The sequence below is a fragment of the Coregonus clupeaformis genome, chromosome 18 (genome assembly GCF_020615455.1).
Source record: "Coregonus clupeaformis isolate EN_2021a chromosome 18, ASM2061545v1, whole genome shotgun sequence".
Taxonomy (NCBI): Eukaryota; Metazoa; Chordata; class Actinopteri; order Salmoniformes; family Salmonidae; genus Coregonus; species Coregonus clupeaformis.
In genome coordinates, this window is record NC_059209.1 from 32,633,170 (window position 1) to 32,646,903 (window position 13,734).

The 13,734-nt window shown below is 45.0% G+C and overlaps 1 protein-coding gene across 1 annotated transcript; it reads left to right on the forward strand.

Annotated features, from left to right (window-relative positions):
• Positions 1–3,094: 3,094 nt before the first annotated feature.
• LOC121581872 (chondroitin sulfate N-acetylgalactosaminyltransferase 1-like) lies at positions 3,095–11,138 on the forward strand. Its single transcript, XM_041897256.2, has 10 exons — positions 3,095–3,231; positions 5,756–6,361; positions 6,505–6,605; positions 6,771–6,943; positions 7,357–7,573; positions 8,120–8,221; positions 8,923–9,104; positions 9,221–9,315; positions 9,423–9,504; positions 9,612–11,138. Exons 2-10 carry the CDS (start codon positions 5,978–5,980, stop codon positions 9,902–9,904), a joined length of 1,629 nt encoding a protein of 542 aa, XP_041753190.1. The 5' UTR covers positions 3,095–3,231; positions 5,756–5,977; the 3' UTR covers positions 9,905–11,138.
• The last annotated feature ends 2,596 nt before the right edge of the window (positions 11,139–13,734 follow it).

The following is a 13,734-nucleotide window of genomic DNA, read 5'->3' on the forward strand; positions in this document are numbered from 1 at the left end:
AACTCAATCATTATTCTCAGCATGTAATTATCTCGCTCTTTGAAGAATATGCTCTTTTTTTTATGTGACGTTTAATGGCTCCTTTTCGCACATTTCTGTGAAATAATCTGTATTTTAAAACTGTTTTACCAGTCGAACACATACCAAGTAAGTACTGCCTAAATTGAGCACTAAAACACATGTACTCCTCCCTATGCAACTGGGTCCTGGACTTCCTGACGGGCCGCCCCCAGGTGGTGAAGGTGGGCAACATTACCACCTCGACCCTGATCCTCAACAAGGGGGCCCCACAAGGGTGCGTCCTCTGTCCCCTCCTGTATTCTCTGTATACCCATGACTGCGAAGCCTCACAGTTCCAACTCCATCATCAAGTTCGCTGACGACACGACAGTAGTAGGCCTGATCACCAACAGCGACGAGCCAGTCTACAGGGAGGAGGTAGGCACTCTGACAGCATGGTGCCAAGTAAACAACCTCTCCCTCAACATCAGCAAAACAAAGGAGCTGATAGTGGACTTCTCTGTCGTAGCCGGCCGCGACCGGGAGACCCATGGGGCGGCGCACAATTGGCCCAGCGTCGTCCAGTGTAGGGGAGGGAATGGCTGGCAGGGATGTAGCTCAGTTGGTAGAGCATGGCGTTTGCAACGCCAGGGTTGTGGGTTTGATTCCCACGGGGGGCCAGTATGAAAAATAAAAAAAGAATGTATGCACTCACTAACTGTAAGTCGCTCTGGATAAGAGCGTCTGCTAAATGACTAAAATGTAAATGTAAAATGTTCAGGAGGAACAAGACTGGACACGCCCCCTTCCTCATCAATGAGGCCGCCGTGGAGACGGTCAATAACTTAAAATTCCTTGATGTACATATCTCAGAGAAGCTGAAATGGTCTAACCACATGGACACCGTAGTGAAGAAGGCACAACCGCAACTCTTCAACATCAAGATGCTGAAGAAATCCGGCCTGTCCCTGAGGGCCCTCATAGTGTTCTACAGGAGCACCATCAAGCGCATATTGTTGGGCTGCATCACAGCCTGGTACAGGAACTCCACCGCCATGGACCGCAAGGCTCTTCAGAGGGTGTTACGTGCAGCCGAACACACCATTGGGTGCATACTGCCTTACAGGATACATACTACACCAGGTGTTGCAGGAAGCCAAGAAGATCATCAGGGACCCCAGCCTCCCAAGCTATGCCCTGTTCTCCCAACTTCAATCATTCAGACACGAGCAGTACAGGAGGATAATGGCAAAAACTGAAGACTGGCCAAAAGTTTCTACCCTCAGACCATCAGGCTGCTGAATAGCCACCACTAATCAGCTACCAGCACCCCCCCGCCAACAGACTTTTACTCTGCCCCCACACCAATGACATTTTATCACTGTTGCAGTTGTTAATATGTATATTATTATATTTTATTAAAATGTTTATTGTTTTTATTTTGCTCAATGGTCATGCTGCTGCTCCCCCTATGATCATTCCACCCCACCCCCTCAAAAGTATTTACTCTGCCTCCACCCCCATTTATTTATTCATCACTGCTACAGTTATTATGATGTAATAGTGCTATTTCTATTGTTGTTATTTCTATTTCATAATTTTATTGTATATGTGACTATTAAACAATCTGAATCTCTGAATCTCCACCGCTCCCCTGGTCTTTGAATTGTATGTGTTTGGGGGGAAATCTAGTTGCCACAGAAAGAGACAGGAACTAGAATCAGAGTTGCAACAAGGGAAAAATAAATCAGCAAAAGAGTAGGTGGCCTGCAGGCTAACTGGGTTTAAGACTGGACTAAAACATTGCTTTGTTTATCTAGAGGTAAACAATTGATTAATATACACCTACAGTACATTCAGAAAGTATTCAGACCCCTTCCCTTTTTCCACATTTTGTTACGTTACAGCCTTATTCTAAAATTGATTAAATTACATTTCCCCCCTCATCAATCTACATACAATACCCCATAATGACAAAGTGAAAATAGTTTTTTAGAAATTTTAGCAAATGTATTAAAAATAAGAAACAGAAATACCTTATTTACATAAGTATTCAGACCCTTTGCTTTGAAACTCGAAATTGAGCTCAGGTGCATCCTGTTTCCATTGATCATCCTTTAGATGTTTCTACAACTTCATTGAAGTGTACCTGTGGTAAATTCAATTGATTGGACATGATTTGGAAAGGCACACAACTGTCCATATAAGGTCCCACAGTTGACAGTGCATGTCAGAGCAAAAACCAAGCCATGAGGTCGAAGGAATTGTCCGTAGAACTGCGAGACAACTTTTGTGTCGAGGCACAGATCTGGGGAAGGGTACCAAAAAATTATTGGTCAGGGAGGTGACCAAGAACCCGATGGTCACTCTGACAGAGCTCCAGAGTTCCTCTGTGGGGATGGGAGAACCTTCCAGAAGGACAACCATCTCTGCAGCACTCCAGCAATCAGGCCTTTATGGTAGAGTGGCCAGACGGAAGCCACTCCTCAGTAAAAGGCACATGACAGCCCGCTTGTCTGGTCTGATGGGGAGGGGGGGATGGTAGAGGAAGGCTGAGACAGAGAGTGCACTCAGTAGCAGTGAGCTCAGCCAAACAGGGCCATTTCAGCTCTCTCTGTGTGTCCCCCCCCCCTCTCTCTCTCTTTTTCTCTCTCTCTTTCTCTCTTTCTCTCAGGGGTCCTAATGAGAGAGAGAGACAGAAGAAAAGGAGAGAGAGAGAGAGAGAGAGAGAGAGAGAGAGAGAGAGAGAGAGAGAGAGAGAGAGAGAGAGAGAGAGAGAGAGAGAGAGAGAGAGAGAGAGAGAGAGAGAGAGAGAGAGAGAGAGAGAGAGAGAGAGAGAGAGAGAGAGAGAGAGAGAAGGAGAGAGAGAGAGAGAGAGAGAGAGAGAGAGAGAGAGAGAGAAAAGAGCGAGAGAGAGCGAGAGAGAGAGAGAGAAAAGAGCGAGAGAGAGAGAGAGAGAGAGAGAGAGAGCGAGAGAGAGAGAGAAAAGAGAGAGAGCGAGAGAGAGAGAAAAGAGTCGAGAGAGCGAGAGAGAAGAGAGAGAGAAAAGAGCGAGAGAGAGAGAGAGAGAAAAGAGAGAGAGAGAGCTCTGTCGTGGGTTAATATGAAGGCAGCTCAGAGCTCTGTGCAATAAGTTAGCTAACTCTTAAAAGAGATGCATGGCGATTATTAAATCATTTTGGATCTGTCGTATCTCTGCTATGTTGCGTGCCGGGAGCTGGAGAGCAGTTGGTGAGTAAAGTATACATTGTTTTATATTGAATGAGAAGTGTTTAGTTATTGAGGGTTTGTGGATTGTAGACTTGTTTGTCTGTTTTTCTGAGTAAAATCAGAAACTTAATGTCAAACTGTGAATCAGAGACAGAGATATGTTAGTTAAATATGAATCTATATCATTTTACTTATACGTGCGTAGATATAGTATTTCAGTGAAGATCCCTTCATCAGATAAAGATGTGTATCTTCATTCAAATTATGTATTTTCAACTCTCTGATAGCTGTCCTGCAACATGACCAAAGTCCATGTCACTTCATTTAGAATTTGTTATAATGATGGCTCAATGTTTCAATGCAAAGCTCAGCTCGACGAGATTTCTAGCACTGCAGAGTATCAGCGTAAGAAGAGCATAGCGTTTTTACAGACTTCTGACAAAAACAGACACACACACACACACACACACATACATATTAGCAGGTAGTATAATATCCTATACTGTGGATTGGATCTAGGGACTTAGTTTGAGTCAGTTTGCTACAGCAGGAAAATAATCCTGCAGCAACAGGAAATGTGAATTATTATGTGTATTATAATTAATGGACATTTTTGTAGGGGTTGATATATCTTTTGTAAGGGAAAATCAAGTCCATTAATTATATTACATACTTCAGAAGCCCTTTTAAACCTCAAATTCAATACACTTTTTAAATATATCCTGTAACAGGGTGATCAAATTAAGATCCTACATCTGTAGGCTGTCTGTATCCTTTCTGAGACATGCACACACACACACACACACACAGGTGTGTACTGTAGGCTGTCTGTATCCTTTCTGACAGTTCGAATGGACCTGGAAACATAAGCAGCTCTTTCATGAGTTCAACCTCTACCTGGCCTATAAAGGGCTAACTGTGCTGTGAGTAAACGTTGACTAACAAAACACACCCACACACACAAACACACAGATACAGAGAGAGGTTTGTGTCCGGCATTTTCTTCTACAGCGCTGTGCTTCTACAAGAGTATGTAAGTTCAGGTGTTTCTCTGTATGTCTTCTATTAGTACAGCCTGACACACACACACACACACACACACACACAAACACACACACAAACACACACACACGAGTGCGACACGATCACATCTGTCTCTTTTTAATTTGTGGGAATACTTGGGATCAGATTTCCTAAATGATACTCATTTTTATTTGATTTCCGGATGATTTTACAGTCTTCTTTTTACTAAAAATGTTTGGCCAAAAAAAAACTGTTTGAAAAACAGGCGCCTCACAGGTCCTCAACTGGCAGCTTCATTAAATAGTACCCGCAAATCACCAGTCTCAATGTCAACAGTGAAGAGGCGAAGAGGCGACTCCGGGATGCTGACCTTCTAGGCAGAGTTGCAAAGAAAAAGCCATATCTCAGACTGCCCATCTTAATCTTTTCTTATTATTGGCCAGTCTGAGATATGGCTTTTTCTTTGCAACTCTGCCTAGAAGGTCAGCATCCCAGAGTCGCCTCTTCACTGTTGATGTTGAGACTGGTGTTTTGCGGGTACTATTTAATGAAGCTGCCAGTTGAGGACCTGTGAGGCATCTGTTTCTCAAACTAGACACTCTAATGTATTTGTCCTCTTGCTCAGTTGTGCACCGGGGCCTCCCACTCCTCTTTCTATTCTGGTTAGAGACAGTTTGCGCTGTTCTGTGAAGGGAGTAGTACACAGCATTGTACGAGATCTTCAGTTTCTTGGCAATTTCTCGCATGTAATATCATTCATTTCTCAGAACAAGAATAGACTGACTAGTTTCAGAAGAAAGTTATTTGTTTCTGGCCATTTTGAGCCTGTAATCGAACCCACAATTGCTGACGCTCCAGATACTCAACTAGTCTCAATAAGGCCAGTTTTATTGCTTCTTTAATCAGCCCAACAGTTTCACCTGTGCTAACATAATTGCAAAAGGGTTTTCTAATGATCAATTAGCCTTTTAAAATGATAAACTTGGATTAGCAAACACAACGTGCCATTGGAACACAGGACTGATGGTTGCTGATAATGGGCCTCTGTACGCCTATGTAGATATTCCATAAAAAATCAGCATTTCCAGCTACAATAGCCATTTACAACATTAACAATGTCTACAATGTATTTCTGATCAATTTGATGACAACAAGAACATTTCTAAGTGACCCCAAACTTTTGAATGGTAGTGTACATTATTTATCTTCAGAGGTGAATGTATCAAACCAGTTGCCGTGATAAGTTTTCTGTTGTTGTGCACTCTCCTCAAACAATAGCATGGTATTTTTCACTGTAATAGCTACTGTAAATTGGACAGTGCAGTTAGATTAACATGAATTTAAGCTTTCTGCCCATATAAGACATGTCTATGTCCTGGAAAGTTTGATGTTACTTACAACAGTCATGCTAATCACATTAGCGCACGTTAGCTCAACCGTCCCGTATACGGGACACCGATCCCATAGAGGTTAAAGCTGGATGTTACTATTAGAAACGTAATATATTTGTTTTCCATTTCAGGCAAGGAAGAATGACCTTTAACCTTTAATATGGCATGAATATGCTGTGACGGACTTCATCTAACAGTGGAATTAGTGTCGTGGGACATTATGACCATTCTGTCATGGGGGACTTGACAGATGATGTCGGTGATCAACAGCGAGCTGAGTGTGGACAGTGAAGGATGACCTCTATTAGCTGAAAGCCCCTACCATGCTCCAGAGATATGCTGTGTAAACTCTAATGTGCTCTGGATCCACAATGCTCCGGAGGTGGCTGTTAGCTCTGGTGGCCCGTGTTGGGGTCATAGTGCTGGTGGTGTGCTGCTGCCTATCTCTCCTCTACCTGCTGGCCTGCAAACCCCCCAGAAGCCACAGCCATCAACAGGCCCTGGTTTGGGCTGGAGGAGCCACCAGTAAAGAGGGTTACCTGGCGCTACTGCAGGAGAGCGAGGACACACACAGACACTATATTAACAGTCTCAGTAAGCAGATAGCCCAGCTCAAAGAGGCTCTCCAGATGAGGACCCAGCAGCTGCAGGAGTCTCTGGAAAAGGCCAGGGCCAAAGGGGTTCTACCTATGGGGCTGGAGGACCTGCGTAGGCCCCAGACACACACCGACCTCCAGGTGAGTGTGTGTGTGTGTGTGTGTGTGTGTGTATGTATATGTGTGTGTATGTGTCTGTGTGTGTGCGTGAGTGAGTGTGTGCGTGTGTGCATGCGTGTGTGTGTGTGCATCTTTATCAATCAGTATGCCAACTCTTCCGGCAGGAGTTCTTCAAGGCCCAGTTGAGCCGGGCTGAGGTCCAGTCTAGTGAGAAGTTGCCCAGCGAGTACGCCGTGATTCCCTTCGAAAGCTTCACCCTGCACAGGTCAGTCAAGTGACCTTTGACCTTATTTATTTAAAAGGCCTTAAAATTAGACCCCTGAGCTTTACACTGTCCACATTACCTGGCCATGAAAACCTCTTGACCCTACACATAACCATATTGAGGTACAGTATAAATGCAGTGCTACTCAGGATGGTTGTTTTCCAGGGTGTACCAGCTCGAGATGGGGCTGACCCGTCACCCAGAGGAGAGGCCTGTGAGGAAGGACCGGAGAGACGAGCTGACAGGCACGCTGGAGACAGCCCTGCAGGTCCTCAACGGACCCCAGAGACACGGGGAGCGCCACCGACGCTCCTATTCACCATTGGACTTCATAGAGGGTGAGCGTGTTGGGCCCAGTCAAGTGTACTTTGCCCTCCTATTGTCAAATTGTTTACAAGTATGAAATCCTCTCAGATCTCCAGAGGGTCATGAAGACAATTTGCGATTGATTAAATTATTTGTACTTGCTGATGTCTGTCTGTCTGTCTGTCTGTCTGTCTGTCTGTCTGTCTGTCTGTCTGTCTGTCTGTCTGTCTGTCTGTCTGTCTGTCTGTCTGTCTGTCTGTCTGTCTGTCTGTCTGTCTGTCTGTCTGTCTGTCCGTCCGTCTGTCTGTCCGTCCGTCCGTCCGTCCGTCCGTCCGTCCGTCTCTCTCTCTCTCTCTCTCTCTCTCTCTCTCTCTCTCTCTCTCTGTCCGTCCGTCCGTCCGTCTGTCTGTGTATGTCTGTCTGTCCATCCATCCGTCCCTAACAGGGCTAACCCGTACAGAGCGTGACAAGGGGACAGTGTATGAGCTGATGTTTAAGGGCGAGGGGCCGCAGGACTTCCGACAGTTGGTGTTCTTCAGACCTTTCGGCCCGGTGGTCAGGGTGAAGAATGAGAGGGTGGACACACGCCACATGCTCATCAATATCATAGTCCCACTGTCCAGGAGGGCTGACACATTCAGACAGTTCATCAACAACTTCAGGTAGGAACAAAAAGAAACGATATGGCCCGCAATCTCAGGCGGTTTGGGAAGTAAAAATAACCCTTTAGGTTGTATGTACAGAGTTTTTTCTCCCAGCACCAACAATTGTAATGTCAGGTGTTTATGACCATTAGTAAACATATTTTTGCTCATGTTGAGCAGACCTAGGTATTACCAAACTTATTTTATTTTCTGCTGGTGGCAGGACGATGTATAACAGCTAGTCTCAGGAATCCCAGACCTATGGCAACAGCACTAGTATGTATGTATGCTGGAACATTGGTAACATTGTAGGACACAGCCCATCTGTCTAGGGCAGGGGTGTCAAACTCATTCCACGGAGGGCCTAGTGTCTGCAGGTTTTAGTTTTTTCCTTTCAATTAAGACCTAGACAACCAGGTGAGGGGAGTTCCTTACTAATTAGTGACCTTAATTCATCAATCAAGTACCGGGGTGGAGCGAAAACCAACAGACACTCGGCTCTCTGTGGAATAAGTTTGACACCTTTGGTCTAGGGAGACTATAACCGCCATCTTGCTGTTTCAGAAAGGTGTGCGTCCAGCAGGAAGGGAAGACCCACCTCACTGTGGTCTACTTTGGCAGGGACCAGATTGACGAGGTTAAAGCCATCATGGATCAGACATCCAGGTAATAAACTCTTCTCAGCTTTACAATGTTTGCAAGTAATAACAAGTTCATAACTATAGCAAGCCTACTCCATCAAATAGGGCTCAAAGGTATGAAAATATTCATCTCAAGTTTCAGCTCCACGGTGTACAGTAAGTACAACAGCATATTGCCTTCTATTGAATGCATTGTTCTTCCTCTGGAATTCCTAATTGGGGATGTGTCTGTGCTGCATTGCGGTCGTTGGTGGATAGCAGACAGTGTAGATATAACTCCAGTGTGATATACAGTAACTGTTAATGTTCTTTAATCAGCACATCATTTCAAGCGTTAGGAACCAGGGGAGTCCTGCAGAGCCTCTCTGTTGCTAGGAGACTGTAAGGAGAGAAATTAGAATAATCTCCTGATTGTAGCAGATCCATACAGATACAGGATAACCAACAGGAAGGGAATGAAAAGAGCAGCAGTTGTTTGACCACAGACAGGGCTTATTGTATGTGAATATGTGGAAGTGTATTTAAGTTAAACCACACATATTTAGATTTGATCACTCCAAATGTCCATATTTTCTTATGATCCACTCAAATGAGGAAACCATGTTTCTAGCCACAACTGTGTTTGTTTAGATTTGACCTTAGGGTTGATGACCTTCAGTTGGCATGATGACCGTTTCTCATTAAATACTGATTTAGATTACCTCAGCAAAACTTTCCCTCCCTCAGGGAGACCCAATTCCGGAACTTCACGCTGATCCAACTGAACGAGGAGTTCTCTCGTGGGCGGGGCTTAGAAGTGGGCGCACGGGCCTGGAGACGGAGCCACAACGTGCTGCTCTTCTTCTGCGACGTCGACATCCACTTCACCCTAGACTTTCTCACTTCCTGCAGACTCAATGCAGAGCCTGGTGAGGAGCGGGAGGTCCTAACTATCTATCAATTTGTCGGTGTGTCAGTGTGTCTGTCTGCCAATGGAAGTGGAAGTTCTAATGGAAGATGCATGCCTTTGTTTTTCTGACTTTAGGTAAGAAAGTGTTCTACCCAGTGCTCTTCAGTCAGTACAATCCATCGCTTATCGACAATAACCAGAGTCCCTTCCCTTCTATTCAACAACAACTGGTGAGTCCCCCTTGCCGGCACACCTGTGTGTGGAAATAGGACAAATATATTATACATTACATTGTGTTTTTTTTATGATTCTTTTACTTTGTGTCTTTCTGCAACAGGTGATAAGGAAGGACACTGGATTCTGGAGAGATTTTGGGTTTGGCATGACATGCCAGTATAGGTCTGATTTCATCAACATAGGTAATGAAATTATATGTTTCTTCATTGATTGACTGACTGACTGATTGTTCATTTGATTGATTGATTGATTGATTGATTTTGTCAATTTATATCTCTGATCTGCACAGGTGGGTTTGACCGGAACACCAAAGGCTGGGGTTTGGAGGATGTTCACCTGTACAGAAAGTACCTGCACAGCAAGCTGATGGTGATTCGCTCTCCCTCCCGTAGCCTCTTCCACCTGTGGCATGAGAAGCAGTGTGCGGATGAGCTGCCGCCAGACAAGTATAAGATGTGTATGCAGACCAAGGCCATGAGCGAGGCCTCTCACGGCCACCTGGGGGAGCTGTTCTTCACACAGGAGATCCAGGAGCATCTGCAGAGGCAGAAACTACTGAATGACTCAAGTCGCTTGAGGTAGAGGTTGCCCCATAACCACAGTTCTAAGATCAGACTACCCTACCCCTTTTCATAGCCTTAACCATTAGGAGGTTGAGCTATATCTGACCCTGGACCTGTGGTCATGGTTATGAAATCAGAACCTCTGGAGAGGAGAGACATCCTCTGGGTTTTTTTGAGAGAACAATGTCCTCATCATCCTACAGACTCAACTTAGGGACTGGGGAGGGCATGTAGAGGGATGAGACATTAACTTTTTAATACCAAGATTGGAACTTGATTTAATTGAAATATGGATGTGATGTTATGTACTCATTGTACATCATCTTTGCCATTTTGCTGTCTGACGATGGCCTAATGATCTGATGAGTCTGTCCTATGAGCATTTGGTTGAAAATACTTTGTAAAGATGTCTTTCAACTTCTTGTGCTCACTGGGTGAAACCAAGGAGGGCAGAAGATCCTTACCCCCTTTGTTGTATTGAGACTGCCAACCTGCTATGGACTCAACTCAATGAAAATAATATTTTTGTATAAATGAAGGGAAGGATGTTTTTGTATAATACTGTATTTGAATATGTATTAGAATAATACAGGATCATAATTATTTAAAGGTTTTAGTTATATGAATTGATATATGAATTCAGAGAAGAGAAACAGACTGTTAGTGGTTAAGCATTTTCATATTAGGCCTACTCTACATTCCTTCATTTCAAGCTGTTGACCACATTTGGGTACCTAAGCACAGTGGGTTCCCAAACATGATGCATTATGACCCACCTAATAGATAAAACCATGTTTGTAGCCACAACCCAAGCTTTACAAACCAAGAGGAACTGTCCGGGACCTAACCAACCAACGGACTTGGAGCCCATGTCCTGGATAGAAGGATCAAGTAGCCTAATTAAAAGAATGCTGATTGCATGCACTATCATAGCATTTTTTATATGATTTGGGAGTAGATTAGCAATTGCATGTATGTCAATATTTGTGGTATTTCTTGTCTTGCATTGCAACATTGGGAGAGTCAATATTTCGAAACCATCTCTCTCTCTCTTCCTTCCTCCTTCCCCTATATCTCTCTCTCTCTCTCTCTGTGTGTGTGTGTGTGTGTGTGTGTGTGTGTGTGTGTGTCTGTGTGTGTGAGAGAGAGAGCAGTCTATAGGTCTACAACTGGCACTATTTCATGGTCAGGCATGTTTTGGCACAGAATAGAAGAAAGACTTTGGTGGAACCTGTGGGAACCTCTATGAAAATGCAGGGGCGCAACTTTGGTTTTAGAAGTGGGGGGGGGGGGTATTTTAAAAAATTTGACACTCCAAACAGCCTACCCGGTCGCTCGGAGGCGTCCGCATGGTCCTAAAGCACACCGTACCTCAATTTGTATCACATTCCAGTGGCAATTTTAGCATGTAAATCTTGGTGGGGCAAACAAGCAAAAAAATAAGTGGGATGCATGCCAGCAAAGCCACTACAAAACACAACACAACACTAAACAATACATGAATTGCACTATAAAAGTGACAAACAGTGCCCACAAACTGTTAGGGCCTACATCAAGCTGTCTCAACAGCAGAGTCCCAACAGCAGTCCACTGCTACTCCTGGCTATCAGCGGAGTCTCATTTACTGCCTTAAAAAAACAAAACATAGCTGATATCAAATCAAATCAAATCAAATTGTATTGGCCACATGCGCCGAATACAACAGGTGCAGACATTACAGTGAAATGCTTACTTACAGCCCTTAACCAACAGTGCATTTATTTTTAACAAAAAAGTTTAAAATATATTTATAAAAATTTAAAAAACAACTACAAAAAAAGTGTTGAGAAAAAAAGAGCAGAAGTAAAATAAAATAACAGTAGGGAGGCTATATATACAGGGGGGTACCGGTGCAGAGTCAATGTGCGGGGGCACAGGCTAGTTGAGGTAGTTGAGGTAATATGTACATGTGGGCAGAGTTAAAGTGACTATGCATAAATAATTAACAGAGTAGCAGCAGCATAAAAGGATGGGGTGGGAGGGCAGTGCAAATAGTCCGGGTAGCCATGATTAGCTGTTCAGGAGTCTTATGGCTTGGGGGTAGAAGCTGTTGAGAAGTCTTTTGGACCTAGACTTGGCACTCCGGTACCGCTTGCCGTGCGGTAGCAGAGAGAACAGTCTATGACTAGGGTGGCTGGAGTCTTTGACAATTTTGAGGGCTTTCCTCTGACACCGCCTGGTATAGAGGTCCTGGATGGCAGGAAGCTTGGCCCCAGTGATGTACTGGGCCGTACGCACTACCCTCTGTAGTGCCTTGCGGTCGGAGGCCAAGCAGTTGCCATACCAGGCGGTGATGCAACCAGTCAGGATGCTCTCGATGGTGCAGCTGTATAATTTTTTGAGGATCTGAGGACCCATGCCAAATCTTTTCAGTCTCCTGAGGGGGAATAGGCTTTGTCGTGCCCTCTTCACGACTGTCTTGGTGTGTTTGGACCATGATAGTTCGTTGGTGATGTGGACACCAAGGAACTTGAAGCTCTCAACCTGTTCCACTACAGCCCCGTCAATGAGAATGGGGGCGTGCTCAGTCCTCTTTTTTTTCCTGTAGTCCACAATCATCTCCTTTGTCTTGGTCACGTTGAGGGAGAGGTTGTTGTCCTGGCACCACACGGCCAGGTCTCTGACCTCCCTCCCTATAGGCTGTCTCATCGTTGTCGGTGATCAGGCCTACCACTGTTGTGTCGTCGGCAAACTTAATGATGGTGTTGGAGTCGTGCCTGGCCATGCAGTCATGGGTGAACAGGGAGTATAGGAGGGGGACTGAGCACGCACCCCTGAGGGGCCCCCCGTGTTGAGGATCAGTGTGGCAGATGTGTTGTTACCTACCCTTACCACTTGGGGGCGGCCTGTCAGGAAGTCCAGGTTCCAGTTGCAGAGGGAGGTGTTTAGTCCCAGGATCCTTAGCTTAGTGATGAGCTTTGAGGGCACTATGGTGTTGAATGCTGAGCTGTAGTCAATGAATAGCATTCTCACGTAGGTGTTCCTCTTGTCCAGGTGGGAAAGGGCAGTGTGGAGTGCAATAGAGATTGCATCATCTGTGGATCTGTTGGGGCGGTATGCAAATTGGAGTGGGTCTAGGGTTTCTGGGATAATGCTGTTGATGTGAGCCATGACCAGCCTTTCAAAGCACTTCATGGCTACAGACGTCAGTGCTACGGGTCGGTAGTCATTTAGGCAGGTTATCTTAGAGTCCTTGGGCACGGGGACTATGGTGGTCTGCTTGAAACATGTTGGTATTACAGACTCAGTCAGGGACATGTTGAAAATGTCAGTGAAGACACTTGCCAGTTGGTCAGCACATGCTCGGAGTACACGTCCTGGTAATCCGTCTGGCCCTGCGGCCTTGTGAATATTGACCTGCTTAAAAGTCTTACTAACATCGGCTACGGAGAGCGCGATCACATAGTCATCCGGAACAGCTGGTGCTCTCATGCATGCTTCAGTGTTGCTTGCCTCGAAGCGAGCATAGAAGTGGTTTAGCTCGTCTGGAAGTCTTGTGTCACTGGGCAGCTCGCGGCTGTGCTTCCCTTTGTAGTCTGTAATAGTTTTCAAGCCCTGCCACATCCGACGAGTGTCAGAGCCAGTGTAGTACGATTCAATCTTAGTCCTGTATTGACTCTTTGATATGGCTGACTTGCTTAAACAAATGTGGTTTCTACTGAAAATTGAGATGCACAAACTATGGCATAAGGGGACGACGAGCGGATAAGAGGCAAACCATAATTTCGATTAAGACATTAATGAGCGAGCTAGGATGGACGTAGTCAATATAACTATTTGTTCAGCACTTTTGAAATGTACAGCGACAGA